General features: G+C 39.3%; 2 protein-coding genes across 3 annotated transcripts in view; one reads left to right on the top strand and one right to left on the bottom strand.

Annotated features, from left to right (window-relative positions):
* The window catches only part of LOC103468032 (piezo-type mechanosensitive ion channel component 2), a 42,050-nt gene extending 24,597 nt beyond the window's left edge, over positions 1–17,453 (bottom strand). The window contains exons 1-16 of one of the 2 annotated variants that reach the window (XM_081608834.1): positions 17,311–17,453; positions 13,523–13,618; positions 10,190–10,291; positions 9,976–10,021; positions 8,352–8,511; positions 8,048–8,261; positions 7,083–7,296; positions 5,817–5,994; positions 5,505–5,603; positions 5,292–5,333; positions 4,145–4,277; positions 3,746–3,900; positions 2,429–2,695; positions 1,906–2,014; positions 1,604–1,725; positions 1,189–1,248 (exon numbers count right to left, since the gene is read on the bottom strand). In XM_081608834.1, coding sequence (XP_081464960.1) covers positions 1,189–1,248; positions 1,604–1,725; positions 1,906–2,014; positions 2,429–2,695; positions 3,746–3,900; positions 4,145–4,277; positions 5,292–5,333; positions 5,505–5,603; positions 5,817–5,994; positions 7,083–7,296; positions 8,048–8,261; positions 8,352–8,511; positions 9,976–10,021; positions 10,190–10,291; positions 13,523–13,589 — 1,968 coding nt within the window. In that variant the 5' untranslated portion in view covers positions 13,590–13,618; positions 17,311–17,453. The other variant, XM_081608833.1, reaches the window with a different exon arrangement.
* Positions 17,454–18,182: 729 nt separating this feature from the next.
* The window catches only part of gnas (GNAS complex locus), a 29,924-nt gene continuing 28,374 nt past the window's right edge, over positions 18,183–19,732 (top strand). Inside the window, exon 1 of the mRNA XM_008414865.3 lies at positions 18,183–19,257. Coding sequence (XP_008413087.1) covers positions 19,119–19,257 — 139 coding nt within the window. The 5' untranslated portion in view covers positions 18,183–19,118. The remainder of the gene's footprint in view (positions 19,258–19,732) is intronic.

Here is a 19,732-nt window from a genome sequence, read left to right as displayed (position 1 = left end):
TGTGAAATGAGCAGGTTTTTCCCACATTTCCTTTTAAACACAATAGAAAAATTAGATATTTATAGAACAACAACAAAAAAATGTTGTACATCACTTATACGCAGACATAGTTTAATGTAGTTCTTTACTCTTTATTGCATATCTAACAGATATCAGATTTGGCATTGAATTACTGATTCAGCTGAATATTTTATATAGATAAACAAAAATTGACATTGACAAAAAAAAAAGATGCAACTCATCAGGTAAAATTTGAGACATCAACTTTTGCAGAAATCGCTGCCAACACTCGATTGCTCTACTTTACACTAAAACATTTGAATCTGCCAACAGGTACTGTGGCCCAGTCTTTCCAAAGAAACTGCTGGTTCTGGTTCTGGTTCTAAGGCTGCCATCTCCACACATAGTTTTTAGAAATGTCCTGATCTGAACATAAACCTGATAGGAGATCACACTGTGCCCACTATGATGTGATCTGCAGCAGTAAGAGTGCCACAGCGCCCAAGTAATAATAAATGCAGCAAGTGACCCAGTCCTGCAGCACTTACATTTACACAAGTCCTACTCAAACAGCACAGCAACGACTGCGTCGAAATATGTAACTTAATGCAAACGTTTTGTCTTCACAGACGAAGATCCCTTCACTTCAAGACGCGGGGTCATTTTGTACCGATTAATTTAACCTGACAGGTAGAAAAACTAAAAAATTGTGACAGGAAGTGATGTTTTATGACATATCCCTCCAATACATCCAATTAACCTGCTTTTTAACACATTAACACACATGGAAGTTCCTTCTGAACAGGTTTAATGTCTGATGAAACACTTGGTCAAACATTTGGTTTGAACCATGGCCACAACGCAAGGATTATTTGTCACATGTGTTTGCAAAATAAACAACAAATACTTCAATTTCAGTCTCTATTCATTTACGCTGCCACATTACAAATGAATATGTGTAATCGTTTGACAAATGCTTTTAATTCAACCACTTCATAATGCAACAACACTATATATAAATGCAAAGCACTTCAGGCCAACAACAGGATGCTGTTCAGAATTATTTCTGTGTATATTAGCCGTACAGTCTCTTATATATTAGAACAGGCTGCTAAATTAAGCAATGACATCAATATACTGGATTGAATAATAATGATAATGATTCACCAAAAAATACAATATACTAACCTGGTATAGAACCACACATAGGAGGAAGAGGACGATGTAGAGGATTTTGTACACAACCACCTGAACAAGCAAAAAATAATCTAATAAGATTAACTGGAGATATATATATATATATATATATATATATATATATATATATATATATATATATATATATATATATATAGGTAGGGCATTCATCTGTTACTCTGCATCTATTTTTTTTTTTTAATGGATTATAGAGTACAGAATTGCAAAAATACAGCATATCTATGTTTTCCTTCATAAAATGATTTAGACACTTGGCTGCCAATATGATGGTAAAATGAAATATATCAAAAGTAGGAAAGAAATAGGGTCCAAAAAAATTATTTGCATGTTCCATTAAATGAATTATATTAATTAATTATGATATAATAATGAATTAATTACTCACCTTCCCAGAGAAGCTTACTATGAAGAACATGGAGCAGCAGAACAGGATCCAGTATTTGATGAGAAGCCCTTTGACCCCTGAGATCAGCATCCCTACCAGAGGCGATGGCTGACTTTCCTCCGCTGAAACGAAGGAAATCAAAAAGAAGTGAAAAACAAAAATGGAAGTAGGAAAGAACAAGGATAAATATTTGTGAGAATTGCAAAAACTAAAGAGAATGATGTGAGGATGATTTTGTTCTAAATGTCTAATTTCTGTCCAAAAAAAAAAAACTCTGAGAGAAGCAATTTAAGCTCATTTACGTGGGACGGATGTAATGTCTTCAAGAGATTCCTTCTTCATCTTCTGCTCCTCCTTTCTTTCCTTCAGCTGCTGGCGAAACATCACCCAGAAGCTGAAGGTGTAGAAGACCTGCAGAAAAAGAAGGCAGCGAATCACGAGCAGAAACTCCAGGATTTACTGGCCGTGTTTAGACATTTTTCAGACATCCGCGGCAGAAAAGCTGAGCGGTCAGAACTGACCTGTTAACACTTTTAATTTCACACGAGTATTTAGAACAATGTTTGATTAAAAGAAATGCTGGATTAAGGGAGCTTAAACTTCACATTAGGATGTTGCCAAAACTTTAGACACATTTTTTTCACATTTTTGTTTTTGTATTTCATGTTTACTACAAATATATTAGCAAAAGTGTTGGATTGTCACGTGGAGTAAATTCATCTAATACTGAGGGAAAGCTTTTCTGCAAAACTTCAACAAAACAAAAAAATGTTTGCCATAGTTTCTCCATTTTTAGGCTGGTGGATCTCATGAGTCCTGACTCACCTTGGCTCCCAGGTGGACACAAGGTGCAGGGTGGTAGCTGTTCAGGTCAAAGTCCACTATCACTGCGGGGGGCAGCCCTGGATACAGCTCAGCTCGGCTCAAACGCAGCCCGCTCAGGAAGCCCAGCACCACCAGGACGGTGCCGTAGGCGGCAAGGAAAGGGGCGGACATCATGGCGTACCGCCGGCGGTCTCGCATCATCCAGATGAAACAGGACCACACCAGCAGGGCAAAGGTCAGCCAGTTGTTGTAAGTTATACTCCACACCTAGACATAAAGGAGTCGGGTTGTTTGACACTTTTACGACAGATTTTTTATTTTTATTTTTTTCTCAGATTTACCTCGGGTTACTATAATTGTGAGCATGTTCCTTTAGCGTTTGAACACATTAGAAAGAGAGAGAAATACCCTGTTACCGGTTATATCTGAGACAATTAGCAAATCCCACTGGTTTTCTGATTAAAGCTGAGAATATGCTCTGACGCCACAGACAAATTCAACACAACACAACTTATGGACAAGTTCAGGAAAGCAGCTATTTTCTTGTAGTCATTTCCTAACTTATGAAGATCATCACACATCTGCCTGATTAAAATTGAAGAGTGTCTAAAACGCAGTGATATTTAAACTATAAGAAAACTGGAAATCACAGATAACTACCCGAACATCTAGACTCTCATCAACTGGAAAAGTAAAGGATTATAAAACATTTTCTGTCATGTTGTTTTCATTGGTATAAAATATTGGTGAATGTGGGATTTTGTGAAAAACAATAATTTCTTAGTGTGGAGATTAAATGACCCAAATCATGTAGGACAGAATGTGATTATTTATTTATTTTTTACTCTTTAAAAGTTGTTTCTTCTGTCCTTCATTGATTTTGAACCAGACTTTATTTGCTCAGTTTTTAGTTCTTCTTTGCTACATTATGGCTAGTTAACAGCAAGGACATTCAAAGATGAAGAGTACAAGAGGGATTAATTATTAGTTCTTACCTCAACATAATTTTGTTTGCATTTCTTGTGTCTAATGCCATCCTCTGCAGCTCTGGTAGTGGAGCAGTTTGCTTACTTGTTACGGACTGAGTGGTCTAATGCAAAGCGCTCACGCAATTAATTCACAATTCCTCCCAGTGGCTTTCCAGTTCCATTCCCACTGATCTGTGTGAGTCCCACTGTGGGAGCACTAAAACAATTACAGCTCTGTAACAACCGCAGGTTGTCTTACTGTGGCTGCAGATACGTTCCCTCCGCTGTTGAGAAACAGTAGTTGTGTATCACAGCCATAGATGTGTAAAGTGTCACTTGTCGACTTTACCATCATGATGACGAGGGCGCTGACGTAGCTGTGTTTCTGCAGCAGACACCCGAAGACAACGAGGCCGCTGGGGCCTGAAGAGGCAGGTGAGGTTTCTGTCAGACTCCTGGAAGCTTCCTCACACCTGTTCGCCAGTTCTTCATCATTTTCTGCCTCTAACGTGGAAGAGAAAGAGGAAAAATAATAAAACTTAAAAATTCGAATTTGATAGCTTTTCAGGCGTTATGTTTGCACATCTTGTTTCATCTCTCCCTCCTTCAGTCTTTTCATGACTGAATGAAGATTAGGCTAGAGTTAAGAGGCTTAAAAAATAAATAAAAATATTTGAAAATGTTTCTTTGCACAGTCCTGAACGCGTCCCTTCTTCCTGAGGCAGTTTATTTCTTGAGCTGTGATTACCAAATAGAGGAGAGTCGTTTTCTTCGTGAAGAGACGGAGAGTAACAGTTCACGTATCCGGCTTCCTCCACCAGACACCCAAGATTGTTGCTGTGGACGTTCTGCCAGGAACCTCTAGTCATCAAAACCATCGACTGAAAGAACAAAAACAGATTAAGAAAAACATCTGTAGACTTTTTCTACAGCTGTGCAGTGTAATCAGATTATCAGTACAGTTTACTGGTAAACATATTGAGAAAATCCCTCCGATTGACAGAGTTTCAGGTGAACCAATCTCTTCCACTGGGACAGCAACAGGATGCCATCTCTACAACATTTCTACTTATCAACATTTTCTTGTCTCTGAAAGTTACGCTGTCAGTGTTATTGGTATTTAAAAACAACTTAAACATATTTGGGAAGAACAATCATTTGGGCTCAGAAATGATTGTTCAGAAATCATTCAGAAATGATTGTGTGCTGTATAAAAAATAAATAAATAAATAAAAAAACACCACCACTTTCTGCAGGAGAGCTTCCCGAAATGGGTCTTCGTTTAAAAGCAACTGCATCTAAACATTACATCACAAAGTGTAGTGTAAAGCTTCAGATGCACTGCTCTAAAGCTTTCTGTTGTAATATTAAACAAATGGAAATTTGTTCTTTGGGGTGATAAATCACGTTCCCCTGTCAGGCAGTCCGATACAGGAGTATGGATTTTGTGGCTGTCAGGAGAATGATACATTCCTGACTGCATTGTGTTAAGCATACAGGTTAACGGAGGGAGCCTGACAGTGTGAGGTTGTTTATCAGGGATTGGCCCCTTAGTTCTAGTAAAGGAAACTCTTGATGCTGCAGGATACAAAGACAATGTGGACAATTTCATGCTCCTGGATGAAATGAAGGTGAGACTGCACCGTCCTGACATCAACCTGATTAACACTTTGGGGCTGAATGAGACCAGAGCCTTCGAGGCAGGCTGTGTTGTCCAGTATCAGTGTCTGACCTCACAAATGCTCCTTGACGTTGTGGAATACCTTAACAATAGAGTTGAAGCTGCTGTTTTAGTTCAACTTTAGTAAAAGTGAGCTAACACTGTATTAGAGTAAAGAAGGCAAACCTCCAGATACTTTTGGCAATATAGCCTATATAGTAACAGAAATGTTTACCTCATCAGGCAGATAGGTTTCTTCATCTGTGCTGCTCAAGAGCTAAAAGAGACATTTGTGAGTTATTGGAGTGACATTAGCTACATGAGCATAATTCTGTTTGCCATACATTTCCATAAAGAACAACTACCATTACAGGCTGAAATGCTGACTTTTTTTTTTTTTTACAACACAGTATTACCTAAAAGTCAAATAATGATGTTTACATGTCACCTCTTGCTTATCTCCTGTGATGTAGATGACTCTGGAAAAGCTCGGAGGAACTTCAGGGCTTTCTAATGGGATGTCAGATTTGTCAACGTCAGCAGTATCCTGGCATGGAAGGAAGCTATTAAAACCTAGTAAACCACTGACATGATGTAAATATTGTTTATGATCCAGCAGTGGTTAAAAAAAACAATACTCAATATGTAATATTGATAACAAGCAAAAATGAAAGCGAAGGAGAGAGGAAAGAGGGCTTAGGAAAGCAGCAACACGTGCATGCATGCAAAAACCTGGAACTTAAGCACAGCTGCCCCTCACATCGTCATGGTCCTCCTCTGTGATTTGGATCCATTTGTGCAGCAGAGCCACCAGCGTGTAGTAGAGCAGCAGAAGAACCAAGGGGTTGACGAAGTCAGGCCAGCAGACGTGTGGATGCAGACCGAGGCTGTGGGGCGTTGAACCGTCGGTTCGGATAACTCCCGTCATACCAAACAACCTGGATGGAGACGGAAGAACGACAGGATGAAGGAAAAGGAAACCAAGTTAAAGAACGAGGGGGACATCTTGTGACTTGTTCAGTTGAATTGACAAAAGATGTGGGGAAAATTAGACAGGGTGAATATTTATGAAGGAGGGGGACTTAAAGCAGGTTGAAAGAAGTGTGGATCAATCCAAACAAACAAAGAGTTAAAAGGTTTGTCCTCTGTTTAAATTTTAAATTGTGGATAAAGACACTTCTTTCTTTTTTAAAATCAGCTATTAAAAGCAGGTAAAACAGCTGCAGATTTTAATCCATGTTATGTTTTTTTTTTTTTTTTTTTTTTTTTTAAGTGTCAATGCAGAAAAATATGCCAAAAGATAAAAAGGATGTGTGATGCTGTGGGCCCGTTTCTCTTTCACAGACCCTCAAAGCTCTCTTTGATTTTAGAAGGCAGCTATTTCTTGATCTCTGCAAATTAAAGCTCAGACATTCCCAAATATTTTTGTGTGCGATCATTCCTGCTGAGGAAAAATGTACATTTATTTTGCATATTTTTAAACTTATTTACCAGGGGTACCAGTAAATGTTGAGAAGGCTATTTTTAGTTCTTACTGTCTGCTGATGACAAGTTCAATAAAAGCAATAAGGCATTGTTTAATAACACTGGCATAAGAGAAAACGTCGTATCTGATTGTTATTTTATTTTCTGGCCTGGTGAGAGTAAGAGCCATCTGAGAGAACAGAGTTCCAACGTAAAACAGCTTGTTACACGTAATTGAAATAAATTTTCCAGACTTACATTAGTTATGTTTGTTTGACACAACAACTTAATAAACTTAATATATTTGCTTGGGTAAACTTCAGTTGACTACTTGTAACAAATCAATTATTTTTTAAAGTTGGATCACCTGTTTTCTTTTTTTCAGTGTATGAAATCAATCAAAGTAATTATTTTAAATTTCTTTAGTGGGTTTCCCCCCCACCCTCCCTATGGTCAGTCACTAAAGACAAGGTTGAATGACAAATGCACCTCGACATACAAAAAAGAAACATTTTCCCCTTGATTTTATCCTCAAATTCCCATTTGTGTAATCTTTTTTTACCTGGTGTAAACATCATCTGGTGGGATGAGCTGCTGGGACAGGGGCAGCTGGTAGAGGTACAGAGCCAGCAGGTGTCCTCCGCTGAAGATGGCCATCATCACACACAGGGAGCTGAAAAGCAGCATGCTAATGGGGCGACTGAATATCCACCACCAAACCAGCCCCAAAAACACCCCAAAGTACACTCCTGAGGTGAGGGAAGGCAGCACGATGCCTGCAGACACGTGGACACAGAGTGGGAAAACAAACAGAAAAGAGAGGAGTCAGACAAAACCCACGTGTGGAAAAACTAGAAAGTTGGAAACAGGTCACAGGTTTGTTGTGTCCGGCCCGTCGACCTTTGCTTCATGTCTTTCCTCTCTCTCACAACCTGCTAAAGACGGTCCACTAGAGCCCAAAAGAATCCCTAAAAAAAATTTGTAAATCTATCTATCTATCTATCTATCTATCTATCTATCTATCTATCTATCTATCTATCTATCTATCTATCTATCTATCTATCTATCTATCTATCTATCTATCTATCTATCTATCTATCTATCTATCTATCTATCTATCTGCATCTGTTGCTTCCTTCTATTTTTAAGTTACACTGAAAATTAAGTGAAATAATGAAGAATATTTTTTTACTCCCACATGTATCTTTTTTTTTTTCAGTAAATCTCTGGCAGATTAAATTAATCGACTTTCTTTCGATGTGAGGAGCTGCTGCTGTCAGTGCTGTACGACAGCAACATCTCCCTCCCTGATGTTTCAATGTAGCACATTGTGCTGCTTGCACAATTCATATTTTCCGACAGTTTTGCACCTAAATAATTTTGCAGGTGACGGCTAACTTAAAAAAAAAATCATTGCCTGGTTCATGCTGGGCGAGATGCGAGTCGTTCTAATCAATTACTAGGGCGGGTATCGTGTTAAAGCGAGACGTCACGTTCAGACAACCTAAAGTCGGCTCTGTGATGTACCTGCCAGCCCTAGCAGCAGAGTGACCACCACTTTCCCCGCCGTGTTCATGATGGCTGACAGCAGCAGCCGTACTCCGGCCGCAAACATGATCAGCTTCTGGACAAACTGCGGCGGGCCGGACTGAACCGGCAGAGTGGTCTCCTCAGAGCTGTCAAAAGACGAGGCCTCTGTTTCATATTCTCCCTCTGATTCTGTGTCAGAGGTTTCCACATCCTGTAAGACCAAAAAAAACAACAAAGTCTTATTTTGACTGCATGTTACTTTGATACAATTGCGTCATTGTGAAAGTAGATCTGCTGACACCTCCGAGGGCAAAGAAGGGATCCCGTTTTCATGGAGGTTGACTTGGGGCGCGGGGCGCAGCAGTTTCCGGCACAGCCTCAGAAGGAACAGGACAGAGAGGCAGAGGCCGATATCTGGAGCCAAGAGTCGCACGATGTCTGCTGTGTCAACCGAACTGAATCTGGAAAAAAAAATAACAATAATCACAGCAAAAACACAGCTGACTAATGAAGCTATCTGACTGCAACTCTCAGACTTTGGAGAAAGCGGCCACTCTGAAAATACATCCATCCAGGATCATACAAAAATAAAATCTTATGACTTGGTTCACTTAACTAGTGAAAAAAGCATCCTCTTTTTTTCATCTGGTGTGTAAACGGCACTAGGAGGAATGACTTGTAGTTTGCAAAGCTTCTGATTTCATGCCTTTCTGATCATCTTCTATGCTGCTCTTGCTTACGTGTCCTGGGTATAGTGTGTGTGTGTGTGCATGTGTGTGTGTGTGTGTGTGTGTGCGTGCGTGTGTGTGTGTGTGTGTGCGTGTGTGTGTGTGTGTGTGCGTGTGTGTGTGCGTGTGTGTGTGCGCGTGCGTGCGCATGCGTGCGTATGCGTGCGTATGCGTGCGTATGCGTGTGTGTTGTGACTATTGCTGTATTGAGCTGCTGTCTGCTTTCACTGGGACACTCTAAGTCTCCAGAGCCTTATATCCAGATTAAATAAATGTCAATATAAAATAAAAGCTGTGTTGCAGCAAGACAAGCTGATCTAAGCATTAAGTGCATTGTACGCAATAAGCACTCCTTGGAGATATGAGTACCATAAAAAACTTTAATGACCTGTTAAATTTTTTTGTTTCAGTATCTATGACCTTTTTTATCATCTATTTGCTAGAATGACCATTTTCACATAAAGTCCAGCGATGCAGCTCATGGAGAGGCTTGTGGGTTTATGTCAGCCTCAGAAAGTCATTGCAAACCATTACAGAGTTTCACGTGTAAAGTCAAGACTCTGTGATATTTTAACTATAACTGGTAATTAATTAATCTAATTATATTGTGTTTTCTTTCCTACTTGTTTGTTTGTTTGTTTGTTTTAAAACAGCAACAGCAGAGGCATTCTGGCTTCATCTGTCCATAATGCCATTCTTCTGATTTTTATTCGAGACTCCCCAATCCAAGCATCATGTAATAGGAGTGAAGGTGGGAATGTTGGTAGAAGTTCATCTTATAACCAGTGGGTTGCTGGTTCAAATCTCCGCTCAGTTTGTTTCAATTGTTGTGTCATCGGGTGAGACATAAAGGAAAAGGGACCACTGCAAGTACTACAGCCAGTTTAACCAAATTAACCAAATTATCTACAAATAAAATTCATAAGAGTTTAAACTTGAATATTTACACTTACAACAACAGATCACATGCAACTTTTGCAGGCGCAACATGGCGGCAGACAAAAATGTGAAAAAAAGAAGTAAGAGAATCTGAGACTTTTTGTGGGAAACATTTAGTTTGTTATTCTTAATACATCCATTGATGTTCTGCTACTTTACCTTTAATGTAACATAGAAAAACATGAAGTTCACAAGAGTAAACGATATAAAATAAAAGACACAACGGCTCTGAAATTACAAGTGTCAAGTACTTCATACCTCACAATTCCTAAGTGGTAAAGGACTTCTTCCCAGATCCCAGCGACTGTTAAAGGAAATGGTGAAAAGAGCACAAGTTTCATCTAAAGGTCAGCAAAAACAGCATGGGATCCATGTGTTTTTGTTGTTGTTCTTGTGTTTTAGCTTCATTTCAAGGATATATTGCGTTTTAAAAATGTGCTAAGACGAGTAACAAGTTGTTGTTGTTTTTTACCATGTGGAGGGAGGTAGCTGAAGGCAATCTGCATGAAGCACTGCAGGGCCAGGAAGGTCACACTAACGTAGACTATCAACCGGATAAACTGACCCGTTTTACCTAAAGAGAGCAAAAGAAGGAGAACACAAAGTATTCACATCTTTTCTACTTATGCTACTCTGTGTTTCGCTCAGTTCATCTTCACATCAACTTTGACCGCCTTCAGTGTCCACAACATGATACTGCCACCGCCATGCTTCAAAGTCTGGATGGTGCATTCATTCTGATGTGCTGTGTTCTGCCACATGCTACAGAGTATATGAATGCAGATTAAAAACAAAAGATCAAAGTTGGTGTCATAACCATAGCAGCATACAACAATTGACGGTAACATAGTAAATGGCACATAGTGACATAATTACACACACAATGATTATTACTAGTTAAGGGACTTAATAATCCCACTCTTTTTAGATTCGTTCAGACTTTCATCCCTCTAAAATACATTAAAGCTTTTAGTTGTGGCCAGATGTGAAAAGGTTTGAGGGGTGTGAATATTTTTGTGATTACTATACGTTTCATTATGGAACTGAGTACCTTTTTTTTTTTTGATCAACTAAAGTATTTCTCAGGAAGTGTCTACAATCATACTTGGTTATGTGTGGTAAGTCGATTTTTGCTTTAAGCTATCAAATCCAAATATAAAACCTAAAAATAAACCTTTATAGTTGAACCCTCCATCACTGCGTACACATTCCAGATGACTTTGTGAATTAACTGCATTTAAGAGCATATTACATGTAAAAAAAAAAACAAAAAACAACAAGTAGTGGTGCAATAAATTTTGGTCAAAAATCCAGATAAAAGAAACCATTCCTTATCGATTTCCTGGAGTTTCACTCTTGAGATCAGAACGTTAGAGAAGACAAACAGCTGACGCAGCTCAGCTGCAGCTGAGCCAGCAGATGTGTTGTTGATTGTTCACCATTTTTACTAAAAGCATTGTTTCACTTAAACCTCTCTGCTTACACAGATACACACGCACGCTCCGAGAATTACAGGCGGGCCCACAAATAAAACACACTGCGCACACACATGAGATGAACACACATTTTATCACGTAGTCCAGGATCGAATTATGGAGAGCAAAATATATGTGGAGCTGAAAGGCAATCAGTTTTTTTGTGGGGTTTTTTTTTTTCGGTGACGGTGGAGATAGAAGATCGCTGACATCACATCTTTTAATTCTTTGCTGTAATTACCAGGCTATACATAATTGATTCGGTCACTCCTACCACTTCTCTCCAATCCCCCCTTTACAAAGTACTTTGAGGGAGGGGCAACGGTGCTTTAATTCATCTGTTTGCAGCGATCGATACGAGGAACACGCATGACCTACTCATTCATGTCTGACCTATTAAATCTGCTCCATAAGACGTGTCCATGTATGATGTTTATTATAACACAGTTATGAGGGAGCAAGTGTTAAAGTTCAAACCACTAACTGTGTTGGATTGTTGTATTTATGCGTACACTCACTGTGCAATGCGGTTTTTAGCCTACAGAGTTTTTTTTGTTGTTTTTTTTTTAACCTAAGTGTTTGGTTTCTCCTGTTAGGACAGAAGTAAAAAAAAACTAAAAAAAGTTTTGATCAAATATTGGGCCAAAAACTGTGACCCGGCCTACCGGCTCATTCTTCACTGAGCGATTTAAAAAAAAAAATCCACAACAATCTGATCTCTGAAACTCTATCACAAAATGAAATAAGATGTTAGATGGTAAACTGTATGTATGCCATATAATGCTACTGTCAATCATGTGTTAATAACTTTAGCTGATGCTGTCAAAAGAGTTTGTTTTCTTCAGATAATCTTAGCTGTTAAGTAGGCAGCACAAGCCTAATAAACTATATAAATGCACACTAGTTGACTTTATTAGTTTAAAAGCACTCAAACTGAAACTGTTCTCACTAGTAGGATAATAGATGCTGACAGATACTGACAGTTTACAATCTCATTGTTATTTTTGGTGCTGTACGTCCATGTTCTCTAACCTATAACGCAGGTTTCTGTTCAGCCGCTCCATCTCTTCTGAACGGGGTAAAGTGTTAGACGTCGGTCGTGCAGCAACTGCAAAGGTGGTTTATTCCTGAACTTTCCAGATGTCAGAGTTGTTTGAAGATTTCCTCCATTCTCCCAAATCAGTGTATAAAGGCAGACTGAGTCAGCACACGTCCAGTCAGATTATCAGACGTTCAATAACCTCACTATACAACAAGTAAGGAAACCGTGGGATGATAATAACTTCACAGATCCTCACTTTGAAAAACATCCTGACTCACCCTTAGAAATCAGACATCAATTATTTAACTCATCTTTTGGGTTGAAAACTTAGCACAGCATGTTTGTCCAACCCTGCGGGATTAGAGGAGACGATGGCTGACGGATGGACGGAAATTTAAGGTTTTGTCTGTGATTAACAGACAAACAATAAAAATGTTTTTAAAAATCTCATAGCACAATAATTTGTTCTCGTTCGAAGGTGGAAGAGGAATTCGCATATTGCTTAACACAAATTTCAGAAGTTTCAGAAAAAAAGTCGCACTTCTTTTTTGTACTATTTTTCATTAGTAGTGACGGGTTTTGTGAGGTAAATTATAAAGAAAAAGTGTCCATAAAACTAAAAATTTTTAATCATTAGCCTGTTAAAAGCTTACACAAAGTATAAAGACGGATATTTAACGAGGAAGATTAAACACTACAGACCTCATAAAACAAAGGCCATTAAAAGTGAGCGCTTTAAAATAAGTATTCTTAAACGGACACATACACACAAAAAGCTTCGAATGATAATTTTGTACATAGAAGCATTTTGTAATGACATGTTTACATAATTACATAATTTTGTGACATATTTTCATTTCATGAGCTTCTGGACACACCCGTGTTGAAAACCACCAGCCATGTTGAACCAAATCACTAAGAAACAACATTTTAATTGATGTGAAGGCGATAAGAGCATCTCATCTGAAGTTCTCAGAGAATAAATAATGGAGAAAATTATTCAAACTACTCAAAAATCTGTGTGCAGCCCTGAAGCTCGACAGAGTCCACTTTGAATCAGCTTTAAAGCATGTCATTGAATATATCAGATGAAACATATAGGACCTACTTGTAATCCCATATTTTTATCCTAATGATGAATTTGAAGCCATTAAAATGACCGTGGGTGTTTTTGCGAGAATTAGTCTTGTCTTGATGAAATTCCTAATTCAGACATGAATAATTGAAACTGGGGGGACAAGATGCACCTCATCTCAAATACAGCCGGAGTCAGAGGAGCTTCTCTCACCTTTCAGGGAGACCGGGCTCGGGTTTGGCAGCAGCGGCACGATGAGCAGAAACACAAAGTACACCATAGAGAGGCCATTATAGCGAAACGAAGAAGCTGAGGAGGAAAGGAAACAGAACCAATGAGTTGGAGAGAAATGGTCCAGGTAGGCCTATCGGAGCAACCTTTTATGATTTACTATACCATTTATTTATGTAGTAGCTACACAGAGCCATTAGACTGTTTTGGGTGTAAACTCCTTTTAGAATAATAAAAAAAAAAAAAACACCTGAAATGTTCCCTCTTCTGTAGTTTTCTATTTGCATCATTTTATATGTGTTTAAAAGACTCGTTTGTTTGCATAGCACATTTAAAACCACTTAAAATTGACCAGCGGGCTCTAGAATTTAGTCAAGAAATAACAAACAGAAATGTAAAACAAATACATGTCCAAAGAATGAGTGAAACACAAAAATAGACAAACATTTTAGCTTCTCCATATTCTCTTCAGACTCATTCTTCAGCTAAAGGTAAGAGCAATAACAGTCCGGATGCTGTGTGATCCTGAGTCATTTCTGGCTGGAGGAATACTGATACTCTTCAAAAAGAGCGAGTGGCAGAGGACGATGTAAAATAATTACAAACATACCATTTTTGAACTGGTTAAGATATTTTCTTTTCAAAAAACCCCAACATTCACATTCTAAATAAAAGCTAAGTTATTTCAAATGAAACAATAAGTAAAAATAATCTAAACCACCTCAGGAAATAAAAGAAGCCCAAAACAAGTCTGATGTTCATAGAAAGAGAGCTGAAGATGAAGCTATGCACTAAAATCACTCAGATTGTAGGGTAAAGTTATTGCTTTTCCAAAGCCATCACTTTATGGTCTCTAGATTTTTCCATTATAAACTTTCGATTTTTCGTTTTGTGTTTTCTCAATGCCTCATATCTGAATTCTTTATCAGCTCACCTTGGAGAGATCTTTATTTGATCAAGTTTATACTATTAACCAGCATCTCAGATTGTTAGTTAAAACCTCAAACAACGAAAAAAAAAAAACACAGTAATTTAAACAAAACAAAGAAAAAGAAAAAAACACTCACCGGTCAGCAGAAGCAGAGGTAGTAATAAGTTATAAAGTATCCCAACCACAAGCTCCCCTGCCATGCTGAGATTCCTTCAGACACAAAACGCTCGGCAAATAAGTGCTTCAGGAAGGTGGACGGAAACATCCAACCGTCTCACTCATTTCGAAGTAGAAAGTGAACCTCCGTCAAAGTGTCCTCTGAAACCGCTTTTAAAAGTGCGACGCCCTCAAACAGTAACAGGAATGGTAAAGCGGGAGCCCAGAAAGGACTCCAAGAAGGAAACCTTGACTTTATGATGCTGGTACTGATGGTGACTCCCTTTTTGCTCTTTGCTCGTGTCTCTGTCACACCCTCCACTCCCTCCCTCACCTCTCTCGTATTATGTGCTGCATCTCTTATACTCATATTGCAGATAATCTCACACAGGAGGATAAGCCTCTCTTTTCACCTGACAGGAGAAAGTCTGCTTCCACGGTTAAATAAAAGCACCTAAAACAGCGTAATTATTGAATATCCATCATGGAATTGTGTGCACACAAGGCAGGTGTTCCTGCTTTCATTTCTGTTGAAAACTATGTTTCTGGCCAGACAGACATTGACAAACAGCCGTATTTGTTTTCTTATGGACCCTTGCGCTGCCTCATCATATTTGCACTAGGTTGAAGGGAAGTGTATCTAATATTCATGGCTGTGAGGCCATTAAAGTGCTGGTGTGACTACAGAGGAATAATCACTGCATGCAGGCTGAGACAATCAATAACATAAATTTTATGTCAAGCATAAAATACATATCACAAGATCATGTCGCCTTAAAATATATATGTTTTTTTCTAGTACAAATAGCACATTTGGAATTTTGTTTGTTTTTGTTTTGTTTAGCAAACTGATTGATGCCAAACATTTAACTGAAGCATTTTTGCCATACTTTTTTTTTTTGTTCGTTTAACAATATAAAGAGATTTTTAGTGAGTAAATAAAATCTGTGAGATGCCTCCATTGAACATAAAATGAAGAATTAAACTTACTTAGAAGATTTTGAGGTGTCCTTGGAAAAAACTAGAAACTATCTCTGACCCTCCACCTTGGATCAAGTGAAAGGCTGCCCTCTAGTGTTCAATAGGCCTAACAGCATGAGCACGATTTATCTTTGCGGTTTTTATTCTGAATACGTTTCATTTACAGACAAAGACATCTTGTTAAAAATAAAAATAAAGTAAGACAGCGTAACTGAAATGATCAAAAAATTGTAGAGGTGTGACTTCATTCCTTCCCATATTTAAATGAAAAAAAAGTGTCTGATTATGTTGTCTAATAACTGCAAATGCTTAAAAACGAACATGATTATAAGGAAAGTTTGAATAAGAATGGTAAAGATTGCTTTTTAAATCCAGGCAGCAAAGTCGAGGTGCATCAGGTCCACACAGAGAAATTCCCTTGAGTTTTTATTTTCATTTTTTTTTATTTAAATCTGGTTGTTGGGAGAAAAGAAAATATTTTAATTTAAAGACTCAGGAGCTCGAGTTGGAGACAACAATTTGAAGCTTGACCGTCGTGAAAGTTTGAGCCAGAATTTTAAAAGACGATCCAATTTGACAAGTAACCAGCAGTGCAAAGATAATAGAAGACAAGTCATGTGAACTCTTTGTTCTTATTAAGGGCCTTGCAGCAAAGTTTGCGCTCAACTGAAGGTAACCAAGAGCTCTTTTTATTTACACATGTGAAATTAAATTAAAATAGTCTAGACGAGAGAAAATTAAGCACGGATAGCCATCTCCAGTTCCTGTTTTCCCACCAGCCTTCTTAGTATAAAAATATTTTTGAATTGTTAAACAAGGCTAAACTCCACTTAACTGAAATAAATAACATAAAGAGGGCACGACTATTTAAAAAAATTAATAAAAACAACAATAACAAGCTCTGTAAGCCCCGACATGAAGTTTATTTCCTTTTTCTGAAGTTATTTATGCAGCTCAGTGGAGACAGACTACAGTGACAGACTTTAGTTCTTTGTACGTCTGCGATTTTTCTATCTAATCTTCCCAGTCACTAGTGATTTGATTTAGCTGTGGTTGTTGTCGTTGTCAGGCGTGGTGGTTGAGGTTACACAGTTTGTTTATTGTGCTTTTACTATGCCAGTCACCCAGTATTTGCATTTATTCCCATTCAAATAGCAGAGGATGCTTAAAGCAAAGTGGGGTGTGGCGGTGTGAGGTAGGAGGAAGTGACATTTCAGTAAAATCGTCTGCGTGGTCAGACAAACGGGTGGCTCGGGTCTTTTTCGTGAGTCTGCCCAGTGACCCCCCTTGCAAAGGGAGTTACTTCTGTGCCTCAGATCTATTTACATGAATTAAAATCGTTTGCTTAGACTTTAATATCTGGGAAGTAACACACATTGTCCCAATTCAAAAAGAAGAACAGAATGATAATTTTTTGCTTAAGTGTGAATACCAGCTACAGCTGCAACGCCTTGTGTGACGTCATCAAAGGCATGTGCTCCTGGGAGCCTGTTTTGGGGGAGCTAGGTTTTTTTAATGTCGATTACATAAGGAATTACAGTAAAAAAAAAAAAAAAAGTGGCCATGACATGATCTATAGGTGACAAACTATATGATAAGGGATTTTTTTTTATTTTTATCAATTTTACAGAAAAGTCGCATTAGTAGCTTTAACACATCATTATTCCCAGTTTATTCCTGTAAGATCGCAGCATTTAATTACCCTCTGTTTGGATGCAAATCCGCTTCAGGCCGCTGACCCTTGGTCAGCAGGGATCCCACCCTGTTACGGTCCTTTTTCTTCGAAGAGGGCGCCGTTTTCTGCGCACCGCCGTGCCGCTGACGCAGCTCCGCGCCCCGGCCATGTGACGAAGCGCAGCGGCCTCTCCTCTCCGCCTCTCTCGGTCCTTCCTTCCCAGGGTTCAATGAGCGCCGTGTGGCCCCACCCCGCGTCTCTTCAGCGCCGTCTGCCTCTTCACTGTAGCCTACTATTCTCGGTGGAAGAGAAAGGGAGAAAAATAATAATAACAACCCCCGAAGACTCGCTTCTTGGGACCGTGTTTCACCTTCCTCGTCCAGCGCGCACCCCCACCTCGCCCCCCGGAGAGGAGCGGCCTTTCACGGTGGGAATGTGCTGCTACAAGAGCCCCGCGTCCTATTTTTTCTGAATGTAAATGCACATGTAAGAGTGTCAAGCCTGTGGCGTGTTTACCCTCCTCGGATTCAAGGGGAGGGGGGAAGATCTGTAAATATCTGTTTGTGTGACAGTCTGTAGGTGTGTAAACATTTAGAGGCCGTGTAAAAACTAAAGCCTGACAGCGGGGGTTGATTTTTTTTTTTTTTTTTTTCACCTGCAAGAAACGTGGATACATTTCGAAGGATTCTCGGATCTTGGTCACGTTTTCTCTTTCTTTTCTTTAACCCACCCTTTTTCTGAAATCGGGGTTTTCTCGTCGGGGGATTCATCTGGAATCTCAAAAAATAAACAGTATATCGGTGCGCAGTTTTAGAGACTCGGTGGTGATGTGAAGGACTGATAACACATTTCTGCAACAAAAGAGAGGGAGGGAGGGAGCGAGAGGGAGAGAGAGAGAGAGAGAGAGAGAAAAAGAGAGAGAGTGAGAGAGAAGGCCCTTTGGAGGAGAAAATACAGCAAGGAACAGCCATCACAAATAAGGAGGACAAATTGGGGGTCTCGTTTCGGAGTTAGAGGTGGCGACGGAAAGACAACCGCAGCGAGTTTGGAGCTCGATTTGATGCAGAGAAGGAGCCAAATGACGACGGAAGGAAGAAGAATATCATACATGTAGCTCGTTTGGGTATACATATTATTTCCCTTCTGCTCTCCTAGGTGGGTACCCGACCAAAGACAGCCATCGGGGAGCGAGAAAAATCCACACACACAAAAAGACAGTGTACACCTTTGGACATGTTTCTTGTCAAAGACGACGCGGAGACGAGCAGCGCCTCAGCCCGGCCGAACCTTTCGGACGCGCCGAGTTCAGCTCCTTGTCACGGGCAGCAGTGAGACGCAAGACCCCGGCTTTCGGAGATGCAAATTAGGCTCTTTTCGCTGCCTCCTTTCGAGGTGAAATCTCGCTTTTTGGTGTCGTAGCGGACGCTGTGGATTATAATTACCTACCAATTTGTCGAGGGGGGAAGTTAAGAAGAAAAACAAACACTAAAGTGAATGTAAGGAGGGGGGGGAAAAATAAAGGAGGATTGAAAGCTAACTGAGAAGGCGGCCTCCGTGTCGTCAGCAGCAGTATCCTGCCTTTTTTCTGACAGCAGAATACGCTTTATGCACACATTACCTGTCCAGAATTAAACTACGGACAGTTTTCCAAACTATAGCTGTGTAAATGTGTGTTACATTGTTGCCAAATCCGAGGGTCAAGCGAGGGACCTAGACAATTTTTTACTTATTTATTTTCGTTTCTACATACTCCCCCTCCCTCCACTTCTACTTCTTCCACTCCTCTTCCTCCTCCCCTGGACCCCCATTTTTTTCCTTTTTTTTCTTGCGGGAAGATGGGTTGTTTGGGCAACAGTAAGACCGAAGACCAGAGAAATGAGGAGAAGGCACAAAGAGAAGCAAACAAAAAGATTGAGAAGCAGCTCCAAAAGGACAAACAGATCTACAGAGCAACACACAGACTACTACTATTAGGTGAGTTTGGCTGACACCTTTTTTTTTTCTTTTTTTCTTTTTTTTTTACCTCCTATCCCTATTTATTAGCTCTATAGATATTAGCTTTAGGCTTTATTATATAGTCCATTGCCTTTTCAAATCAGAACCAACTTTATTGTTAAAGATTTTGTGCACAGACTTTGGTTTCACAGCCTTCAAGTGTAAACTTTAACTTTTTAAGCCTTTTTGTCACATTGTTGTACCGCAAAATCTGTCAAGAAAATTAGTGTGGGGAGGGGGGAGAGCATATTCCTACACATTTTATATCCCACTGACCTAAAGTTGCATCCAAGTAGTCCTTTGCATCCCCAAGCTTGGTAATGATATTCCATCCATACCTCTTTTCTTCCACAATGCCTGTATTTTCAAGTTCCACCTTTAGAGTCTGATCCCTGTAAAAAAAAAAAAAAACATCCACTCTAAATTTGGAGTGAACATTTTTATGTGTACCTTA

This window comes from Poecilia reticulata, chromosome 7 (genome assembly GCF_904066995.2).
Source record: "Poecilia reticulata chromosome 7, P_reticulata-male-v2, whole genome shotgun sequence".
NCBI lineage: Eukaryota > Metazoa > Chordata > Actinopteri > Cyprinodontiformes > Poeciliidae > Poecilia > Poecilia reticulata.
This window is presented reverse-complemented; position numbering and strand designations above follow the sequence as displayed.